Below are 22,172 nucleotides of genomic sequence, written 5' to 3'. Positions count from 1 at the left end.
TTTCAGGCATAAAATACCTGGTGGCTAAAAACTTAGCTTTTATTCCTACTTGCTGTGTCAGATGGCATTAATTTGGTTTTTCACCTGCGGCACATTTGCGTTACAGAGGTTTGGTGCACATGTTCCAGTTAAGAGCTGGCACTGACGTTTTGTAAAGTTTCGTTTTTCCTCTTACTGTGTTTGCGTAGATAGCAGAGCTCACAACGCCAGCAAGGTTGTGTTTTAACAGTGGCTGCTGTCAGAGCGTCTGTGCGTTTCAGAAGATGAGTTCGTAAAGGAGATTTCTGACATTCCCGTATCAAATTGTTTGTTTCTTCCCTAGTATCCGGTGATGAGGGGTCAGGATCTTTCAGCAGCCACCGGTTACACTACTCAGAGATCATCCATTCTACCTCTCTATGAAGTAAGTGACCCTGTTCACACAGTGGTTCTTAGTCGAAATAAAATACAAAGAAACATCCTAAATGTGCCACAGATTGTGCTAACTTTGGGCAGTTCCCTATCTTTGCCCTTAAGAGATAACAGATGACTCCATCTTGCAAATAGCGTTAAAAAGGAATTAATGTAAATACGTGGAAAAACACTTTCATGTGTTTGCTTGGATGATACATTTGAAAATTGTTGTTTTCTTGAATTATTGCGAGTTCACAACATGCAGCCTCTGTAGTATATTGAAGTTGCTGAGGTTCTGTTGACTCAAAGGGTGCATCTAGGCAAATGTGGTTCTAGGATCCAGACTTATTTTAGTTCAATTTTTCCATGTGATGCATTATCATCTTTTTTTTTTTTCTTTCTTTTCTTTTAGAATACTTTCCAGGAGCTACAAGTGGTAAGGCGAAATCTAAACTTATTCAGAACCCAAATGATGGATTTGGAATTGACTATGTTACGTCAACAGACAACAGTTTATCAGCACATGACAGAAGAGGAAAGGTAAAATGATCTTTTTAAAAAAAGAGAGAAAACACTCTGGAAATATTTCAGGATCTGTATCACTGCCCTTGAAACCAGAGCAAAAAATCTATTAGTTTCAATTTGAATGGGGTTGGAGCTGAGTTTTTGCCAAAAACTTGTTTACTCTCTTCTTTACGCTTCTTCATTCTAGAGTTTTTTCCTCTTCATTTCTCTAATCTTTCTTTCTCATTAGTTAATGGTGGGTTTTTTTTCATACTTTCTTCAAAGTGATTTTACAGCTGTTGATTTTAAGGATTTTTACCATAGAGTACTTGAACGTAGGATATTCGGGGAAAAAAATCTTGAAGATTTTCAGCTTTGATTTCCCTCCCCCCTCATCTTCATAGATGTAAACAAAAAAATGAAGATTGTAGCATTCAGGTGCTTTTCCAATTTACAGTGGCCACTCAGTAGGCTACAGATGACATGTTCTGGCTCTGCGTGTTTGTGCTCATTATGAGTTGCAGCAGCGGCTGATCTGGAACAGTTTTCAAAACAGCTCATGTATTTACTTTAGTTGAATCAGCTCTTGACTAATCACTTTAAAAGTAAACATGTTTGGAATCAGTTGGCCTTCTTAGACAATGGCATTATAGCTGCGACTGCTTGGGAATCTAGAACCATGCAGGAGAAGTAATATGCAATTACTGCATCGCTCTGTGATTTTTGTTGTTACTGGTTTAAAATTGGATTTGATTAGATATATGTATATATGCCGATTTCTTCTGTGCTTGTTTATATTGAAACATTTAAAGCTAAAATTTTTGGAGAATGTTCTGTGATACACCACGTTGTTTAGTTTTCTCCATGAAATGATACAAATTTTCTATAAATGGGGAAAGACTTTTGTTCTATCTAGGAGTTCAGCTAATTTTTCCATGAAAGAGGAATTATCTGTATCCCACTTTGAATTCCTTTACATGGAGTCCTTTCCTCATGGGACTGTCCTGCTCCGTTCCCCCTTTGCGGTGCACAGCTGAGTGCAGTGAATGCCCGTGTTCTTTTTGTGTTGGACTTGGCATAGATATGAAGCTGATCAGCTACAGAGCTTGAGAAAGTCTGTCCGCATGGAGCTACAGGAGTTAGAGATGCAGTTAGAGGAACGTCTACTTGCTTTGGAAGACCAGCTGAGAAATCTGCACATGTCTTCACCTTACAGACCTCAGACACATGTAGTAAGTATTACTTTTGGCAACAACATTATGTGTTTTCTCAGTGTAATGTTAATTATTTGTAACTGTTACAGCTCTTACGATGGGATGATACCTGGGAAATCTGACGATGCTGTATGTATTATCAGGGATCATATTTTATTGTTTTCAGTCAGTTTTTCATCTTGGGGAAAAGGTGTGTGAATAGAGGGACTTTCTTGGTGTTAGTATGTACCAGTACATATCTTCTTTGGTTTTAGGTCTGAGATTTCCGACCTCTTCTGTCATTGCTTGCTTCTTTTTCCTCTTCATGACTCTGAAATCTCACAGGTTTGGAAGGTAGTGCTCATGTCTGAAATCTGTGGCAATGGGGATGGTTTTTCTGGAGCTTCCCTACACTGATTCTTTTGCTTGTGAAACGAGGGCAGAGAAATGAGAAATGCACAGTGTTTCTCTCCCAAGAAATGGAGTGTGCTTCCCCTCCAGCTCTACCAATTCATGGAACAAAAAACCAGGAAAATCCAGTTGTCATCTTCAGTTTTTGACTCTATTGCCTTTTGTAGCTCCTCCAGATGAACGTGTGGCTCCCCACCAAACAGTGGGAGAAGCTCTGCTCCCACAGACGCTCCCAAGAAGCACAAGAGGGAGATAAAAAAGATGCTTGCATATGTTTATTGGTAGTGTGGCAATATGCTTTCTCTTCTTTCTCACTCAGCAGAAGACTATTCCTCTTTTTTTTTTTATGCTGCAACTCTGTCTTCAACCAAACAAAAGAAGCACAGACAAAAAGTATCATATGTTCTTCCTGGGTTTCATTCCTTTTTCTTAGCCATTCTTCTTCTGTAGAAGCAGCACAGGTCGCATCTTCCTCTTCGGTATTTTGTCATGGGAAAAAAATTGAAACCCAAGAACAGGAAAATATGGTATTGCTGTGATCCCAAGCCAAACTTACATTCTTCGAACCATATAAATATCTTTTTATTTGTAAGTCTTTTTATAGAAGAGGGCCAGCTTTAAAGAAGACTGAAATAAACTTTCTCCGATGAGCTTTGCTTCCTGTTTCCAAGTTTCTGCTTTTACAGAAAGTTGTCTGAGACATAGCATGTTTATATATTAGCTTCTGACGGTGCTAAAAAAATCCTCATTAACTTGACCTAATTTTTCAGGGTATGTATGGAAGCAGAAGTGCTGACAATCTATCATGCCCTTCCCCATTGAATGTCATTGAACCAGTAAGTAATTGTTGTGTGCTTTATGTTTTACTAAGAAAAAGAACCCGGAAGAGATTTCTTAAAAAGGTCACAGGACATTCATTTGACACATAATCTTGGAAATACTTTACTCACTTGAGTAGTTCTGTTGGGAACAGCTGCATTTTCCCTTAAGCAAAGTTAACTGTAGATGTAAGCAGTTGTGAAGCCTTGCTTGTTTTTAAGATGAATATGTAGAAGTGAGATGTTGTTTGCATGTAGTTGATACAATGACTATGTGGTCAGTTTTGTAGGGAAAATTATTTCTTATTTTTCTGTGCATTTTATGCTAGGAGTCCCATGTCAGCTCCTGAACTACTGAAAGCAAGTAATTCAAAGACTGCAGAAAGAAAAGAACAAACTTGAATTGTTTTAGCAAAGAAAAACAAAATCAAGCCTTTACGTGTGCCTCTGTCAATGGCTCTGGCAGGATGCATCCGTATTGCAAAAGTCAGTGGCTTGGGGAACTGCCACAATTCATATTTATGTTGGCTTTCAGAAAAGCCAACATTCCTTTTTATGATCCTCTTTGTTGCAATAATAAAGGCAAAGCATATATTTATTTTGTAGCTGTATTTGTTACGTGGAGCAAATGAATAAGTGATTGAATAAATAACAAGAAAGCGTAGTTGTGTCTGTATGTCTGTGTGTGGCTTTTTTATATGCTTGTTCAGGACTGTTTCTTTTCTTAATCCTTAGGTCTCTGAACTTATTCGAGAGCAGTCGTTTCTGAAGTCTGAACTGGGTTTAGGACTGGGAGATCTTGGACTGGAAACTCTCCCAGCAGAGGGTACGGAGTCCGTATTCTCCCATGGAAACTCTGATACCTCTTCAGTGTGCTCCGGTCATGCAGGTAGAAAAGCTGGTGCTGGATCCTCTGAACTAACAGCAAAGTTTAAGGGTCAAAGCAAGAAGTTATACCGAGCCTCCATTGCCTTAACACCAACTCCGCCGGTGAGAGCGGGCACTGGACAGCAGGTGGAAAGCTCTGAGGAGCTTGTGGACTCCAAGCCAGAGGTGGAGCACAAACTTGAAAAAGTCCCTCTTGTGCCTTCAGTTGATGAAATCCACAAAAGTGTGGAACAGGAGGAGCTGCAGCAAGTCATACGGGAGGTGAGGAGGGAGGGGCTGAGATCTAAGAAGTTTGAACAGTGTTTGCTGAAACCTAAAGACAAGCGGTCTGTAACTGGGGTTTTCTTTTCCCTCTCAAGCCAACGCTTCGTACTGTTACTGCCCTCTTTCTAAAGGCTCAGAACTTTTCACTAGATGTGCAAGTCACAGTTGTATTCTTGTGCAAAGCAGTAGATGTTTTTTCAGTGATAGTGGTTAATACACAAATTAGTAGCTATTTGCTTCTGTAAATCTGGGTGAGAAAGAATTTGCCATTTCTGCTATTTGGTTAAGCATCAGTATTTCAGATTCCCGTGTGAAAATTTCTCTGTCATGTTTGCTTGCCAAAATGCCAGGTTAGAGTTAATTTGATTGATGAAATATGTTTCTGAAACAACTCTGTAGTAAATGTTAAAAATACTTTCCCAGTCCCTCTACCCCAAACCACTAAGGACTGTAGGAGTGTAAGTGAAGCAAGCTGAAGTCAGATGAGAAGTTATTTCAGACTTTAACACTAATGTTGAACTGATGCTGTTGGACTAGTTTTATTGGCAGTCAGTGAAAGTGAAGGCTGCTAGCTTACTTTTCCTGCTGGCCAGGTTAAAAAATAAAACTGCATGGGTTTTTTTTCGTCAGTGGCAGGACAGAAAACCTTATGGCAAGTGGTATAAATGGGAATAGGAAGCAAAAGCAACTGCTTGTTCTCAAAAGCAGTGTCGGTGAGAAAGTGGAGTGAGCACTCTGCTGTGAGTACAGAAATGGAGATCAAGACCTGTGGGTTTTATTCCTTCTCCATCACTGGAGAGTGACCACTTAGCCTTTAGCTGAGGGTCACTGGACCCTGAGCCTTTAGCTCATCCCTTGAAGCTTTCCTATGGCTCTGTCATAAACCACTCGAGATGCCAGTAGAAGTGTCATGCTCAGGAATGTACACTGCGGTACCGTGCAGGTCTGCTTGCTTTGAGACTGTGAATAACTGGAACCAGCTTTGCCATAGCTTTGTCTTTAAAATGAGTAAGAGGCAGGCTACTCACCTCATGATGAAACAGGAGCTGTGATCCAAGAGGAATCTTTTGCCGCACTTTCACCCCTCTTCTCTCAGTGCAGGAAGAGACAGAGTGTACTGGATACCATAAAGTATTCTTTTACTCATCGTCTGACCACAAGACTGCTGTGTCTGCCTCTGCAGAGTGGAGATGTTTTCTTGGCTGACTCACTGTGAGCTTTGCTATGCATAGGCACTTTACACTTGCACAGTGAGATTTGTGAAGCAGTAGAGCATTACTAAGGAGTGTTCTTATAGAAGATGATGACTGGAAGCATGTGAAGATATTTACCTTGCTCACCTTTGGGTAACTCCATAAATAACCAGAGCTGAGAGTGCAAAGAATGCATAGCCACAAGCATTGACCATCAGTGCACTACTGGTGTTAAAAGAGGATGAAGCTTGGCATGAGGTGGAATGGAGACCAGCTTTCAATAAGTAGCTTTATGATGCCAAATAGTACTTCAGCCCATCAGTAGCCCCATTAGAGTCGATGGAATGAGTTACAGAAAGTGGCATTATCCTGAGCAAGGATAGCTTGTGATGAGGTACTACCAGACCAATGACCTCATCATTACTGCACTTAGGTATTAGGAGCTGAATACCTTCTGACCATCACTGATCTGTACAGTGGAGCTTGTGATGCTGCAACTTTATGATTCTACTTTGAAAACAAAGGAATGAATGAGGCAGAGGGGCAAGCATTAAATTTTTTAATGTCTTTCCCCACACACCACCCTCCTACTTCCATCTTCTCTAAAGTAGCTAGAGTAAAGTTGGAAGGAGTCTTGGGAAAGGCCTTGTTTTGGGGACATCATAAAATACTCCCAGACATCCCAAATTCTCTCTCCTCTGGTCCATGTTTTTCCTTTCATGCCTTTTGGAAGTTCCTTGCCTAATTCTCAGAGAAAACCTGCACATGAGATATTTATCACACCCTACGCTTTGCTGCCGATTCTGAAGTGAAGCCAGGATATTTTGTTTGTATCCAGCTCTTCTGTAAAAAGCTGCGTGTCAGAGCAGTGGTGTTGTGGTGGGGGGTTTCTGAAGGAGAAGCTGAGAGAGGAGGGAGAGAGCTGGAATTCAAATGTACTGTAAAAGCAGCAGAGACAAAGGGAGCTGGAGTCAAAGTACAGAGTTGTTTTGGTCAATATTTTCTCTGAGGTTTGCCTGTGTGAAAGTTCCTCTTTAACTTCATTAATTGATAGCAAATAAAGATGTGTACTCTTTGCACAGAGATTGTTCTTTGGGTTGTGTGGCACCGAGGACATTGTAATGCTGAAAGAATTCACGCTGAACTGAGAGGCTACTATTCAAAGATGAGTAGTCAGCAAATAACCGAGCTTGACTCACTTTGTAAATGTTTGAGCACAGAGAGAGATTGTCTCTCGGTTTAACTTCATTGGCAGCCTGTTTTGGATCGACTCTGATTCTCAGCATGAGGAGTTTCACAGGTCAGAATGAAGATGTGTTGGCTCGAAGCACCTGGTAGTTTTTGCAGAGCCAGGATATGCTATTAAGTACGGATCAGGAAAACCTTTTGTATTTCATAAGAGCTAAAACAGAGCATAAATTGAAATACGTCTTCCTTAAGTAGCCCTGTCGTTAACAAAGGAATTGCAGTTTCGTTGTCAAAAGAAAGAAATCTGGTAGGGTGCATTCTTGATGTATGCACTCACAAATGTTAAACCCTTGCTTATTCCTCCCATTCTCTGTAGCCACGTGACCTCATGTTGGGGAAAGAAGAGTCAGGCAGTGTTTCAGAATATGCCTGGGTGGGTTGTAATGCATGTGAGCTTTGACCTGTAACTATTTGCTGGCATTAAAAAAACCTCATGGTGTTAACTTTTATTGTTAATGGACTAACTCCCACAGAACAGCATTCAATGATGTGAAATGTTAAAACAGCCCTCTTGATGAAAATACAGTCTGACCTCCACTGGAGTATCACATGAAGCACTTATTGCTTGACCCATACGTCCCAGTGTCGCTAGGAGTGCCACCAGGCCCTCTTACTCTGCTCTTCTGCAGTATAAAAGATGTGATGGTTTAAAAAGCTTTCTGCTTTAAAGAAATGTGGGTTTTGTTTTTGCTAACAGCTCTCCATTGTAAGTGACATTTAATGAAGTTATGCTTTAAATGTATGATTTTCCTGTCCACATCTGTTTTAAGACGCTTTAATGGGTCTTTATGGGACAGAGAGAAGGTTGGATAGAGAATTTTCCCTTTTCCGTTTTCCATTCAAATCCATGTTAGCTCAGCATCGATCCAATATGTCTGTTGGTTGTTCATGCTTCCCTTGTGCAGGCGTTGGGCTCCTCATCTCACTGTCTTGAGCATGGAAAACTCACCAGCTGCTGCCATGAAGAAGAAAATAGAGTAGAAAATAATTAATTTAATTATAGAAAACGTACCTCATTCAAGAGCATGTGGACCGTGAAAGCCTCTTGCCCATTTTCCATCAGTTGGTGAAGAATACCTGTCTCCAGAATTGCCACTGTGGCACATTTCACTCTCAATCAGATCATTATTTAGCAGCAACATAATATTACAGTAGTGGTTATTCTTTCATAGGGAGAAAGATCACTGGTTTCCTGTAGTAAGACTATCTGTGTTATTAACGCGATATTGAATTTTAGCGTTGTATCAACGTAGTGTATGTACCATAAACCGGTGGATTCTTTCCTCTTTTAGATGATCAATTTTTCATTCAGCTGCTAAAAATACCGGTGGATCATTCATTGAGCACATTTGTCTTTTGTATGGAGGAAGCCTTGGCAGCAAACTGTGCTCTCTGCAGAGTAAATGGAAGGTGCACCTTGCCCTAAATCGTTTGTAATGAAAAAGGCAAACATTAGCAATTGTCATGACACACGCATGGGACTGAGTCACTGTGGAAATTGATGCTGCGCTCGCTACGCAGAAATGACCTCGATGAGTCTGGAAAGGAGGGAGGAAGCAGTGGCACTGAAAAGAAGCAGCGGAGGGTGGCCTTGTCCTCTGGGCGGGAAGGTGAGAGGCAGAGGGCTCAAGTGATCCACCAAGGTCATGCCAGAAGTTGTTGGAAGAGCTGAGAATAGAACAGGAGGCACTTCCCTTCCAGTCTCTGCCTTGCCACAAGACTGTCTGTCATGCTAGACCATTTACTTGCTAATTTGGGAAGCTTTTATCAGTTTTCTTTGGAAAGCGAGGTCTATTTTTGTCTATCCAGTGAGGGAAGGGCACAGAATGACTGTTTTCCAGTGTACTCGCAGACCCAGCCCATGTGGTACTGAAGAAGGAAAGCGGAGAGAGCAGCGCGGGGCTCTCTGACGATGGTGGCCTGCCAGACAGCTGGGCTGCTGTTTTCCTGTGCCAGCGCTTCTAAATCCCAAAGCCCTGACTGCATTGACAGCGATCCTAAAGCTTTGTATGTCAGCAGTCCTAAAGCTTTGTATGTCTGTGTGTGCATCGGCATAGATATCTTTGGGACTTGCAGCCGTCGATAAGCCAGGTCCTGGCTTTTCTTTTGTCAGTTAATTAGCGAACAACCCAACTGGAAACCTGTTTCCCAATAAAATTACAGTCTCTGAATTTCTGCTTGTAGTAGTGAAACAAGGAGCTTTGCCACTAATGGTTTAGGGACTGAATCGCTTGCCAGTGCGAACAAGGGGTAAATAACCTGGTGCTAATGCTGCCGCCACCCTTCTGACGTTGTTGCTTAATCCTTTTGACGCACCATGAAAAGGGGAGACTGACAAGAATAATTGCAAGACGATCACTGAGATGATGAGAGGGCTACACAAACACGGCAAGGCCGTAGGGAAGGCTGGGTTTGAGTAAATATTATTGCCGTAGTATTGGTGGGGCTTCAGAACATGAAGGGATTTGCTACTGGCAAAACCAAGATTAGACATTTGGGCTTTTTTTCTGGCATTGAGTCTCACTTTCATTACCGCTTCTCAGGCACTTGAAAGCTACTTTGAAATGGCAGTATGAATAGTATTTCTTTAGTCTAAGATCAGTTATTTGTGCCAAGAAGCTATTTGCCCTTTTCATAAGAAAAAGAAAAGTGTATAGCTTAACTGGGCTGAGGAGTGCTTCTGTGAGTGACCCCGGCAGCTGGGCTCCAGCTCTTACCCCCTGCACTCCCTCTCCATCATCGTCCTCCCCTGTCCCTGGCACTGCATCTGACTCATTAGTGCTTCGCCAAGTGAAGACCATCCAAAAAATGAGTTGGTGCCAAGGATTTCTTGTGCTTGTGAGCAGCCTGTATTATTTTTCTTTGTCATGCCCTGCTTCTTTCCCGCATAATATGCTGTTATAGAACTGGGTTTTGCCTCTTTTTCTCCTTTTCCTTTACTGTAGCCGTCAATGCTCTGTTCTTTCTTTGTTCTAGCCTCAGTCACACTCAGGTGTCTGCTAGCAGTAACTCCTGGGTTTGTTTTATGTAAAACTTAATGGGTAAATGCTTTGTCACAATCCTGTGAAAAATAGTCTTTGCTGGCATAGATCATATCCCGGGGCCAAGTGATGATGTGAGCAACTGTTGAAGTTCTCTGTTTGTCTTTGCTGCTGAAAGTATGCAGTTAGGATTCATCTCCTTTTGATTTGCATGAAAACAGCGACTCATGTTCATGGAGTAGTGTGTAATCCATTTGAGGGGCAGATTGGTCCTGCCTTCCTTTTCAACAGATAATGACTAATGTCAAAAAGTGGTGCGTTTGGGGCACTTTTGATGTGTGTATCCTAAAATGCCATTTTCATAACTTTAGCATAGTTGAAATGTATTTTTGCTTAACATAAAACTAGTAATCCTAAATGTAAAGCATATATGTTTACCATCTGATAAAAAGAAACTACTTTGATTTGCATTTATGCGATTGGCAAGAACTTCGAAATTACTTACAGTTATTTTTCCAAGAGAAACTCTCTTACATTTTTCCCCTTTGCATTTTTTTTGAAGTTGACTTTCTGGTATTGTAAATTTTCATATGTCAATAATGGCAAACATATCTGCAATATCATTTAGTTTTATCCATTGGTTATATAACTTACTGACCTTAAAACCTGGGCTAATCCCTTTCAGATCAAGGAATCTATTGTTGGTGAAATCAGACGAGAAATAGTAAGTGGATTGTTAGCAGCTGTATCACCCCAAAGCAGATCTGCAACTGCAAAACAAGACACACAGCCGTGAAACTGGTACTACAGGTAATCTTTGGCAAACTGCCACAACCAGATTTTATTTTTTTTTTGTCATATGAAATGTCACTGTTAACTTAAACCTTGCTTTGTTTGTATTTTCCCCTTGAAATGTAAGTGATCGAAATGGAAGCTCATTAAATACAGAGGATACTGATGATCCTGGGTAAATTTGGAAAATCAGCTGATTTATAGTTTGACCTATTCTATTCTCAGCTTTCATGCAGTGGTCCTTGATTTTTAGTTTCATTGTGCTCCGTGATGACATCACATGTGAATGTCTCATGCGACAGGTTTTCTGTGGTTTGCCTGCCTTAGATAGAAATATTATCAAAGTACATACTTAAGCATAACAAGCAGACTTCCGAAAATCTAATTTAGATATTCGTCTTGCTTTTTGTTTTCTGTAAGGTTGGATGTAGTCCGAAATGCTGTGGGATTCTGCTTTGGGCGGCGTGCACTGGTGAAAGTGTCAAGTTGGTTTTGCTTCAGGAGATGTTAAAGCTGCTGAGATAGGCTACTGTATTCGACGCTTGGTTCTATGATGTGTACCTTTCCTTGAGTTCATCTATAAAGACTTAGACACTTTAACTAGTTCATTACTTTTCTTAAAGCATCAACAAAACTGTGGCTCTCTGAAAGGTTTTGTATTTATTTGTATGTCCCTGTTGTAAATTTTTATGTAGCTAATTTCTTTGTTTAATGATGCATCATGAAACTTGAAGATTTCCAGACATAACCAATTTATAAATAACACATATGCATTCAGCCTTGCTTTTTTTAAAAAAAAAAAAAAAAAAAACAAAACGACAAAAAACCCCCAAAACACTGACCTCTATGAGGTATTTATTGTGCAATAACTGATCCACTTTAAGAGCTTGAAACAACCAATAATGGTTTCCGCTGCTGTTATTTAGTGCCACTTCAAAAGAAGGAAACAATCCTGATGTAAAAATTGCTGTTAATTCTTGAGGCGGTTACTATTAGCAGAGTGGTAGAATGACATGAGGTTACTTAAAACTACTTAAAGTTCTGACACTGAAAGCCTTATCTTTGTGTAGAACACAACTTTTAACTAATTTTATTTGCTTCCTTACTGTTTGCCCAACCCTTTATAGAAAAGTGCCTTATTTTAAGCACTGGTTTTTGGTTTTGTGTTGACTGTTCTCAGTCATACCAAGAGAAGTTCTCTTCTGCTTCATATTAACCAAAATGCAAGAAAAATACTGATCTTCTGAAAGCAATTAGGATGTGCAACTTGGAATGGATTAACGACCTTGCTTGTATTATGGAGAAAATGGAAAAGAACTCACTTTTCCTTCTCCATCCCTCACTGAGTGTATTTTCATTTAGCCTAGTTAACATGTGTTTGTTCCAGTGGAGCAAATTGGAAGTCATTGGAGGTTTTATGTGGTCAAATAGACATTTAGTGGATATGTAGTATCCCGTTTTGCTGTGCTTGGGATCTCTTTACTCCTTTGCCATTTCCATCTACTAAAACTCTACACTATGTCAAGGTCTTTAATCAAAAATAGTTTCAAATATAACAATATTATATGAAAAAGTTTATAAGTTTTTAAATTGTGTTAGGAAGACACACAAGGGCTGATTTCTTTAAAAAAGTGTATATTAAACCAATAAAATATTTATTTTGCCTATAATCTCTGTCAGTGTTTTCCATTGTGCATGGTTTACTCTTAAGTGAAGTGAGTAGCATAGATTTGATCAAATAATACGCAGAACGGAGAACAGCAGAAAAGCTCAGGGCTTGGGTTTCCAGAAGCCTTCAGATGTTCAGGGGACCCTGCATGCCTAGGAAGTGTGAGATACAAATTTGAGAGAAATGTTGGCACTTAAAACCAAACTCTTAAAGTTGTTGGCTTCTGTTGGGACTCCAAGAATTTGTTTGGTCTTGACCTCTTCTCAGAATTTGTCCTTGTGAGTAGAGCCAGAGCTTTCTTGAAAACCTCATCCTACGTGTTTAAAAGTTGAAACGTAAACTCTAACAGCACTTATGCATGGCGATCTGTATGAGGTGCTAAGCTGCAGTAGGTTTCCACTTGCCTTTGCAGCTTACATGAGTACACAGTTCCATTCCAGAATGCCACCGGAGAGTTGCCAGCAAGACCCGAGCACCTGCAAAAGCGCAAACCCAAAATCTACTCAAATAATCACAGCAGCAGGTGCTCCAGTTGCCCCTCAACCAGATTAATTAGCGCACTCAACCATTAAAGTAGGTCCTGTCCTGTGCCCATGTACTACTCAAAGTGGTGTTCCAAGAAAGGTGACAACTGTGGCTCTCATGGAGTGATGGAGGAAAGCAGTTCAGGAGCCGGTGGCTGTTGAGCAGCGGCTGCCAGCAGCGTTCTCCGTGGGTGCAGCAGCCTGGCTCCTTGCCGTTCCGGCGGGAAGAGTCACTTGTAGGTATCATCCCGGAGTGTCTGGGGCACTTCAGCTCGTAGCTTGTGAGAACATTTGATCTCAGCAACACAGATGCTAATGTTTAATATAGCCTGAGAAATTAAAAATAGTGCCAATTTTTCATCCAGCTGATGGAAGGCAGATTTGTGAGGTTCTGGTATGATTTTAAAAAATGACATTTCTAAAAACTCTACTGAAACTAATGAATATACAAGCACCTATTTTTCCATAATCCTTGTAACAGATTTTTGCCGTTCTTAAAGACACTTCCAGCTAGTGTTTTCTGAGTGACATTTATCTTGCTATAGGAATGTCTGTAAACTCCCGTTTTTAAAAAAATAAAATTGTAGTGCACTGCTGCTGTGTAAGTTAAGCTGAACTGGTATCAACCTCTAGTGATAATTCTGCTTATGCCTTGGGAACAGCCGTCTACTGGACATGCCTAACCTGGTAGGCTTGCCCTTTAGTAATGTCAATTCAGCTGTAATGATTTTCTGAGCATGGATGGTTTTTCTTTTGTTTAATGATTGAAACTGCTACTTTCCTTACAAATCAGTGTTATCTTTTTTTTCTGCCAGCCTGCAATTTGCTATGAATCCTATGCAGATTAAACCAGCTTTATTAGTGGCCGATAAATATTGGTCAATCAAATTTGCTGTGAATAAAGCTGGCAGTAATGCCAGAGATACTTTGGATGCTTTTCTAAACTTTGCTGTGACAGTGGTCTTTGTGGCTGCCAGTTGGCTGCAGGAATATAAAGCCGAGGGCTGTATTTTGGAAACCCTAAGAGCTGGCTGTTCTCTGTGGGTACAGAACAGCTCCGTCCCTGCTGGTAGCAAAATGCACTCGTCGTTACCCTGCTGCAAAGCAATACGTGCCTATGGCACAACTCAAATCAGGCAGAGGTTTGCGGGCCTAGAACCTGGAGATTTTTTAATTATTTTTTTTTTAAGGTGAGTGAAAGCATGTTTCTGGCCCCATTGTTGCAGTGCAAAGCTACAGAGATGACCTCTGCTGACATGACAAGAAGACACCTCAGCATTCAGCAATAGCTGGAAAGGCGGGAGCAGCCCCCGCACCGCTCGGGTTAGTGCTGCAATGCCCGCGAGGTGCTGCTGCCGCTTGCCCACCGCGCCGTGTGTGTAAGCCCTGAAAAGGAAAGGACGGAGGATGACCACGGACCCAGCTACATGGCCAGGGCTGGGTACGCAGGAGGAGAGGCTCCTGCTGCTGGTAGTTTCTGCAACACTGTTCAGAGAGAGGACTTGAAGTGACCCTGCCCCTGCTGAAAGAACTGACAGGCTCTTGAAGCACTTTTACTGACCATGACCTTCATAGAGGGAAGGCTGCCCTGCATCTTCTGCTTTCTCCAAAACCATGTGATGTGCAAGCCTGTGGCAGCCTGATTTTAGAAGACAAGCGATACCCAAGGTGCTCCAAGCTGTTCGTTTGCTAAGGACTGGTTTCATCTGCTTGCTGTCTCTTTTCAGGTGAGAATTTAAAGCATCACTGGCACAGTCCAACCACTGGTGCTCACCAATGTTACTCTACTGAGTCTTGGGGGCCAGCGTTTGTGCTGCCTTTGGATTTTGTGCACTGCTGAGCAAATGGCTTACACTTGAAATATAGCATAAATCAGAACATTTTAATTCAATTGTACCACAGAGGAATCTGTTTCAGTGAAACTGGCCGCAGGAACTTGCTCATTAGGGAGAGGGAAGAAGAGCCCATTTTGGAAACTGGAGTAATCCAAGCCATCACTAGCAGTGTAAAACAAAATCGTGCCTAAACTACTGGAAAATTTCTCTTTTGGAGGTTTTTTTTTTTCAATCAGGAACAAACTCAAAACTCTGAAACTTGGGTAATGTCAGAAAATAGAATAACTGCTGGTTAGATGGCTTCAGTCCAATGCAACGCTTTCTTCTGAACTAACATCATAATGTCAAAATAATGCATGATCTGATTTTCAGGAAAAACAAGAAACTCATTAACTTGGCATAATGCAAATTTACTTTGACATTTCATATGTGACTTTAGATGTGATGGTAATCCTTCATATTCATGCCATAGAATAAAAATGCACAATATTGTTGTAATAGAAGTTGTAACAGTAAAAGAAAGGATAAATATTTTTTAAAAAGAGAAATAAAATCACCTGATAGTTCCAAATAGCTTGTGTATCAGGCATAGGTGCTTGTGGAGTGGTGGTAAATATTATGTACAGAGACTTCTTTCTCTTTTTTTGACAGAGTAAAAGGGGAAAACCTCGAACACAGTTAAGTATTTAAATGGTAGTGACAAGAAGGCAGCATGATGAAAAGCAAGAGTTCTGTCAGTAACTGAGTAGCTGTTCTGCCTACCGTGAAATCTTTGGTACAGCTACCTCTTTTCACAGATATTTCTAAATTTGCAAGTCTTTGTATAATTATGTAGAGTTTCTCTGTTTTTCATTCTCTATAGTAGGTTGTGTTTTCCATTGATGATTTGCTATATCATATTAGAGAGTTTTAGAGTCAATTTTTAAAGAAAACATCTACAAAAATATTTCTGCTTAGTTTTGTATTTTCAGCTTTGGTTTTAAATTTTGTTTTAAAGGTATCATAAAGAGAGGACAAGTGATTTTGAAGGGCAATGTCTGGTACTAAAGATTGAACAATGTAGGTTTTAATTATCTACTTAATAAATTAGGTATTGTTATTGTGGGAGATGGCAGGAAAATTTACATCTAGGCATATATTTGCCCTGGCATAAGCGGTGGGAAAAAAGCTTGGCAAAGGGAATGATTATTCTTAAGTACAAGGAGCGTAGCAGCGCAGGCTCATGAAACGCTTGGGGTTTTGTTGCAGTAAGGAACGTAAGAGCAGCCACAGCAGATGAAGCCAAAGGTCCATCTGGTTCAGTACCTTCAACCCGACAGGGGCCAATAGCAAATGCTGCCCTTTGGGAAGCCCGAGAGGAGCATGGGGAGCACCTCTGCCCTCCTGCTCTCAACAGGCAGTGGTTCTGGGTTTCCTGGCCAGCAATGGTATCCTTGATGGGTTTCTTTTCCATGAATGTATCTAATTGCTTTTCTGGCTCGTGTAAAGTTTCGTTGTCCACAGCACGCTGCGGCGATGAGTTCTGCAATTTAAGCACAGCCTGCATGGGGAAGGTTTTTTGTTTGAACCAATCCCTGAATAATTTTGCATGATAGCTTCTAGCTCCGCTGCTGCCTTCAAGCCCCATGGGGCTGCGGAGAAGGCATGGCCTGAATTGGGGTAGTCCTCGGCTCCTGGCTTATCCCTGCTCACAGAGCATCCCTGTTTCTGCTGCTCCTGACACTTGTAAAAGAAATAGCAAACAAATGTCCCCCAGCCACCTTCTCCAGGTCACCGGACCCCCAATACCACCCTCCAGCTGTGCCAGCCGCACAGGTCCGGCCGGCTCCATTACTCCCATGCGGATGCTGCAGATGCCACTTTGGAGGCTGCTGTGACTTCTCTAGGCCTAGCCTATCCTCTGAGGTGGAGGAGGAGGAGACAAGAAAGAAGGGAAAGCTAAAGAGTCTCAAACTAAAAAAACCCCAGCATTTTAAAAGCATATTCTGATTTGGCATACTGAGTTTTTATAGCCCAGTTGTTGACTTTCCATTTTTAGCCTGGTAGCATGTGTTTGTACACCAAGTTTTCTAACTCAGACTCTGGAAATGTAGAAGTTCATTCCTTTTTCAGCTTCTCTGTGTTCTATATTTTAACTTTGTTTTTTTAAAAAAATACAGGAGAAACTCAAATTTGTATTTCAATTGTTTAATTCAATGGTATAGTCAGTCAATTTTTGCATTAAAGATTTAATATGGAAATAAGATAATATTATTTCATTCTAAAGTCGATGTAAACTGCCAATAATAGTTCTGTTTATTGAAAAACATATGAAATTTACGCTCTCCTTGATAAGGAAGCAAATTCTATCATGACTTCCTGCTGAAATACCTCCCTAAAAACAGTACCAGAATTTTGGTTTCTGCATTATTGAACTATAGTCCATATTAAACATGAATCTTTTGACTGTCTAATCCGGTTATGTCCCATTAATCCATCTCATTTCCTGTGTTTTGGATGTGTATATTCTGTGGATAGTAGTGGATAGCACCTACCAGTAATGTCTGTGCATTACCTGATGGTCTGGAGACCTGCAAGTCCCAGAGGAAGGCAGTATCAGTTCTTGTGTCCTCAGGTGAAGGTAACTTTAAACTGAATAAGATTAAAATTATACTAAGGAATGATTACCTCGACTAAAGAGATCGTATAAATAGAATTAGTCCATTCATAAAGCTTATGACTTATCTAGTCTTTATGAGTCCATGTATGTCGTCGGTACGTAAGCATGCCCAGGCCTGCCATTTGATGGACGAGTACTGGCAATGGAAATTTGGGTTAGGCTGTCGCAGGGCAGCAGTTCTTGCTGAATGTCCCACCGACTCCGTCACTGCTCAACAAGACTTTCTGTTCTTCTTCTTGACCTGCCTGTGGCAGCACTTACCACTCACGAGACAGACATGATCTGCTCTATGTTCTCCCACCCTTGCAGATTTTAAATTCTTTCCATTTTCTGCATATAAATAGCAGTCTCTGTTTCCAGCAGTTGAGTGGGAGCCACCCTGATTGCAACGCCTGTATGTAGCTATTTTGAAAGGGAACTCTCAGGGTTGTTTTGAATACATTATTGTTTATTCTTGGAAGGCTTGTGTGTCATTTTAGCACCTATGAGCAATGGCCGGTGTAGAGCTCCAAGAGGAGAACCTCTCCATGAACAGGTATGGTGTGCACGGCAAAGACTGTGCCCAGTGTTCGTGCTTGCTGCCTCCCTTCTGCCCACAACCAACACCAAGATCTACGAAACCGATGCCTCTGTATGGACAGAGGCAGTGAATAAACTGACAATTTGTTAGAAAAGGGCAGAAGGAAGGGGCACGCTCAACTCTCCTTTGGCTGCAGCAGAAAGCCAGCAAGCAGCAGCCAGGAAGCAATGTGCTCTGCGGCGTGTCTTCCCCTGATGTCCCTGGGGATGCCCAGCAGTGAGCTGAGGAGATGCTGGTGTGAGGAGCGGACTTGGCCAGAGCAGAGAGCCCGAGGAAAGCACAGATCAACATATCTTTGCAAAGGTCCTTGCAGATCAGTGGGGGTTAAAGATATATCCTAAGAGACGCACTGGAAGGAGCGCCACTTCCATGCTGAGTCTTTGCCTGCAGAGGCAGCCTGGTGGATCAGAGAACTGGGACTGAATGCTTCCGTGCATCTGCACTGGTGAAATGTGGAGTCAAAGCCTTAAGTAGATTGGCTTCACAAACAGCTCCAGTTTGCTCTTCTCTCCTTGCCAGGCTGGTGCTGCAGCAGTCCTTGGCCACAGCAGAGAAGCTGAGGCAGACCACAGCCACAACAGAAATTGAGGACAGAGGCCCTTGAATTCCCTTTCCAGCAGCCTCTGTCTTTGACTGGGAAAAAAAAAAAAAATAAACCTCACCTAACACAATAGGAAAAATATCTGAAGCAGGATCTGTGCCAGGAGTGCTCTGGTAGCTCATCACTGCAGTGGGATATATTAAAAGGCAGAGCTTCATACCAGAACCTGGTGAATGACATAGGAAGGAAAGATCTTAGACAGTTATTATTGTTTTTTCTTCCATGATGGTTTTAGCTGAATCATGAAGGAATTTGAAACATTGTGGGGAGTGCACTAAAAACAGAAGATGAGCTAAAAGGATTTGGCAGTACTTAAATGCATTTCAGCTCTTCCCCAGACTATGATGCAGTCTATAGAAAATGCAAGCACACTTTGCCCGGAGACATCTAGTGCTGCAAATTAGGTGTAAGAGTGAGCTGATGTAGTAATCCTGAAATGCTATACCCCAGTGCTCTCTGAAATATACCTCTTATACTATTTTAAAAATACTTTTATTGTTCTAGTGCATGTGAAGATTGCTGGGCAGCCAGCTCCAAATAAACACAGAGAGGAGGGATGCAGAAGCAAGTATCTCCACATCGCATCGTCAGTGGGCCTTTCTCCGGGGCATAGCAGCCCCATTACAGATTTTGTCCTTGTGTCCTGTCCTGTCCTGTTGTCCTGGCTCCCTTCTGACCTGCCAAGAAGTGCTTTTGTTGGTTTGTTTCTTCATATGACTGTTGAGCTCTTTTCTCAGATACTATTACTAGCAAGAACTTTGAGACATGATTTCTTCAGACAGCAATGTCCAGCAATCTAGAGCTGAAACACACCTCTATAATCCTTTGAATATTTAATGTTTTAAATATTCTTTCACAAACTGAATGTGTTTTTTCAACCGACTTTATCATTAACATGAGAAATTTTAAACCTTTGTAATGAGATTTATAGCTCCTGTAATACAGTAACATACACTGTAATTATAGCATAATTTAATGTGTGGTTTCATAGACAGTTATAATAGATATTTTATGGCAAACAGTTTTTTCATACAGAAAGCTGATATTTAAAATATACTATTTATTAATATATATAATAGCAAAGCAGCTGGAAAACATTTTTCTCATGTTATCTGGGACTGGGGAAACAAAAATTATTTTCTTTCAAGTATGAAAATTTATCAGAGAAAAGCTACAACTTAGGTCCCTGCGTATGTCCTCTCCCTGGCTGTATCCCTCTGTATATCCTCTGTGTCTGAAGCTGTCATTGAAGTTAATGGCATGTCTGTTCATGAAGGACTTGTGAAATTGGATAATAAGACAGTCCTGAAAACAACTCTTTAATTGTCCTTGGTGGAAGTAGTGTGTGCCTCTCTTGCTTTAGTGTCTTAGACTCTTGGTTGTACCAGCAGAACTGCTGCAGTTGTGCTCTGGCTCTAATTGTCTGTGGAAGTCTATAAAGCAAATTATGATTCCTATTTACAGGAATAGTGAAGGCTTAAAAATGATCATGTGAAACACTGAACATAACTATTCTGTGCGTGTCTTTAGTTTCTTGTGGTAAATGAAACTGAGTGTTTCACCTTAGCACTGAAAATATTCAGGACTCAGCCTGAGAGAGACCAGTGTAACCTGGGCTCTGAGCAGCAGGTGGGAATAGGTATCTCCAGAAGTCCCTTCCAAGTGATGCTCTTCTCTGGTTCTACAATTCTAAGTTAATACCACCTAAACTATCACAATAAATCTAACAGGAGAATTGCCAGCTAGACATCAGCTGGAAGGCAATAGTTTTGATTTGGATGAGGAGGGAGATTTCAGCCCTCACAGAGAGTTGGTTTTGATCATTGAATCAACTTGTCGTGTATTCTCACCTCCTGAGCTTTATCAGGTTCTTCATAAACCAACTGGCTAGTGTGATTGCCTCTGTTCAGAGATACCCTGGTATTCAGATGATGTGTTAGCAGTTCTCATTTGTACAAATCAAAGCCAAACGAACATTCCATCCCTAACTTACTGGTTTGTTCTGCTGTATATGGCCTGTGCATTGTTCTTGACCATGATCCCCACTCCTTCCCCACCTCCTCCACTGACACAGGTGAGAAAATACTCTGAATAAACCTGTGATGAACTGTGAAAACCCTTAGTGCTTTCAGTGGCCTGAACAAGAAATGCATTTTCAAATTCCTCTGGGTTTTGGTGATGTCCAGCCCCAGCTCAGCATTCAGCTGCTTCTCTGTCTCCTCACTGCAGCCTGTCAGAGGCACACTCCAGTTGTTACTCCTCTCTGTGAATTTCATCTGGCAGCTCTTCGTTCTGGCTGGTTGTGTTTCCCTCCCCTGTTGAGATTGTTCACAGGCCCTCCAAAAACCTGACCAAAATGCACTTTCTCTTTGCAAGTAGCCTCATCTCAGATAAAGCTGATTCTGTGATAGACTGGGCCAGTCTGGGTTTTCCTGCTGTATCTCATTTTCTCTTTCATCCCAGTTGGAGGTAGTGTGTAACAGGAGATTTGGTCCAACACTGTTTGACTTAGAGCTAAGCTTTCAGCATAGCCCCTTGGACTGGCTCTAGGGCATTTTCTGTCCAGCGATGCAGTTTTGGCATCAAGCACACCTTTGCTGCAGGAGCTCCGCTGTGCTGCTTGGCGCTGGCCGCATGCTCTAAGCAAGGAGATGGGTTAAGTCAGTGGTCGCTGTGTATTCTTTCATACACTTCCCTTGAATTAAGATGAAACAAAAGTGAAAATCAATTATGTTCACCAAAGGATACTGCTGGTATGAGTGACCCAATTCTTTTTCTTCTGGTCTTGGAAGAAAGCACAGATTTTGTACCCTGAAGTAGGATTTGGCCCTCTGAATTTTAGTCATCTGAGAGTGAGGTGACCAGTCTAAGTCATCTTTACTTTTTCTAGAGTTAGTGAAGAGAAAATGTCATCTTCAGTAAACACCGTGTTCTACTTAACTAGGACAGGGTGAAATGCCCTTTGATATGTCTAGCATGAGATAGCCCAGATAACTGGCTTAAATGTGGATGTTCTCAGTAGCCAAAGTCATGCGAGATGGAACCCACCAGAAAAGACTGCCATCTAAGTCTGCAAACCCAGCCTGAGGTGCAAACCCACTTAGCAGACCAGAGAAAGTGGAGGCATCTGTGTAGCATCACCATCAAAAATCTTCCTGGAAGAGGTTTAGAAAAGGATTTGAAAGAGCAAAGGCAATTGTTTGATACATGAGAAGAGGAGAGTGGTTCTGGCACACTGTAACAGAGCTGAAATTATTGCATCCACCCCTCCTGCTACCTCCACCCCCAAAATCTGAAAACTTCCTGATTTGTGTTCATCAATAATTAAGAGCCCATCAGCAATACTCAGAGGGAGCTTGCATTGCACTTCTGAGCAGCCTGTTAGTAATGTACAGTGGAGAGATCCTCTTTTTCAAATCCCAGGGCTCCAGGCCATGCAACGCTAGTATTGCATTTTCAATTAGCTTCTGAGCGAATGCTTGGCATATGTAGAAGTGAAACCCGTACACAATTAGCTTATTGTTCCTTTCAGCTTTGTGCTGAGAGGATCTGAAGGACTGCAGAAGAGAGGAGAGAGGGGAAAAAAACCAAAATAGCCAAGCCAGCGGCATCTCCGTGG

At 41.5% G+C, this 22,172-nt stretch overlaps 1 protein-coding gene across 2 annotated transcripts in view; it reads left to right on the top strand.

Moving 5' to 3' along the window:
- The window catches only part of ITPRID2 (ITPR interacting domain containing 2), a 42,306-nt gene extending 29,983 nt beyond the window's left edge, over nucleotides 1-12,323 (top strand). For both annotated transcript variants that reach the window (XM_086615758.1, XM_086615759.1), the window contains exons 12-18: nucleotides 323-403; nucleotides 806-933; nucleotides 1,979-2,129; nucleotides 3,272-3,337; nucleotides 4,055-4,468; nucleotides 10,579-10,703; nucleotides 11,106-12,323. In XM_086615758.1, the coding sequence (XP_086471884.1) occupies nucleotides 323-403; nucleotides 806-933; nucleotides 1,979-2,129; nucleotides 3,272-3,337; nucleotides 4,055-4,468; nucleotides 10,579-10,689 (951 nt within the window). In that variant the 3' untranslated portion in view covers nucleotides 10,690-10,703; nucleotides 11,106-12,323. The remainder of the gene's footprint in view (nucleotides 1-322; nucleotides 404-805; nucleotides 934-1,978; nucleotides 2,130-3,271; nucleotides 3,338-4,054; nucleotides 4,469-10,578; nucleotides 10,704-11,105) is intronic.
- Nucleotides 12,324-22,172: the final 9,849 nt, after the last annotated feature.

The sequence above is a fragment of the Tauraco erythrolophus genome, chromosome 8, assembly GCF_009769465.1.
Source record: "Tauraco erythrolophus isolate bTauEry1 chromosome 8, bTauEry1.pri, whole genome shotgun sequence".
NCBI classification, from domain to species: Eukaryota; Metazoa; Chordata; class Aves; order Musophagiformes; family Musophagidae; genus Tauraco; species Tauraco erythrolophus.
This window is presented reverse-complemented; position numbering and strand designations above follow the sequence as displayed.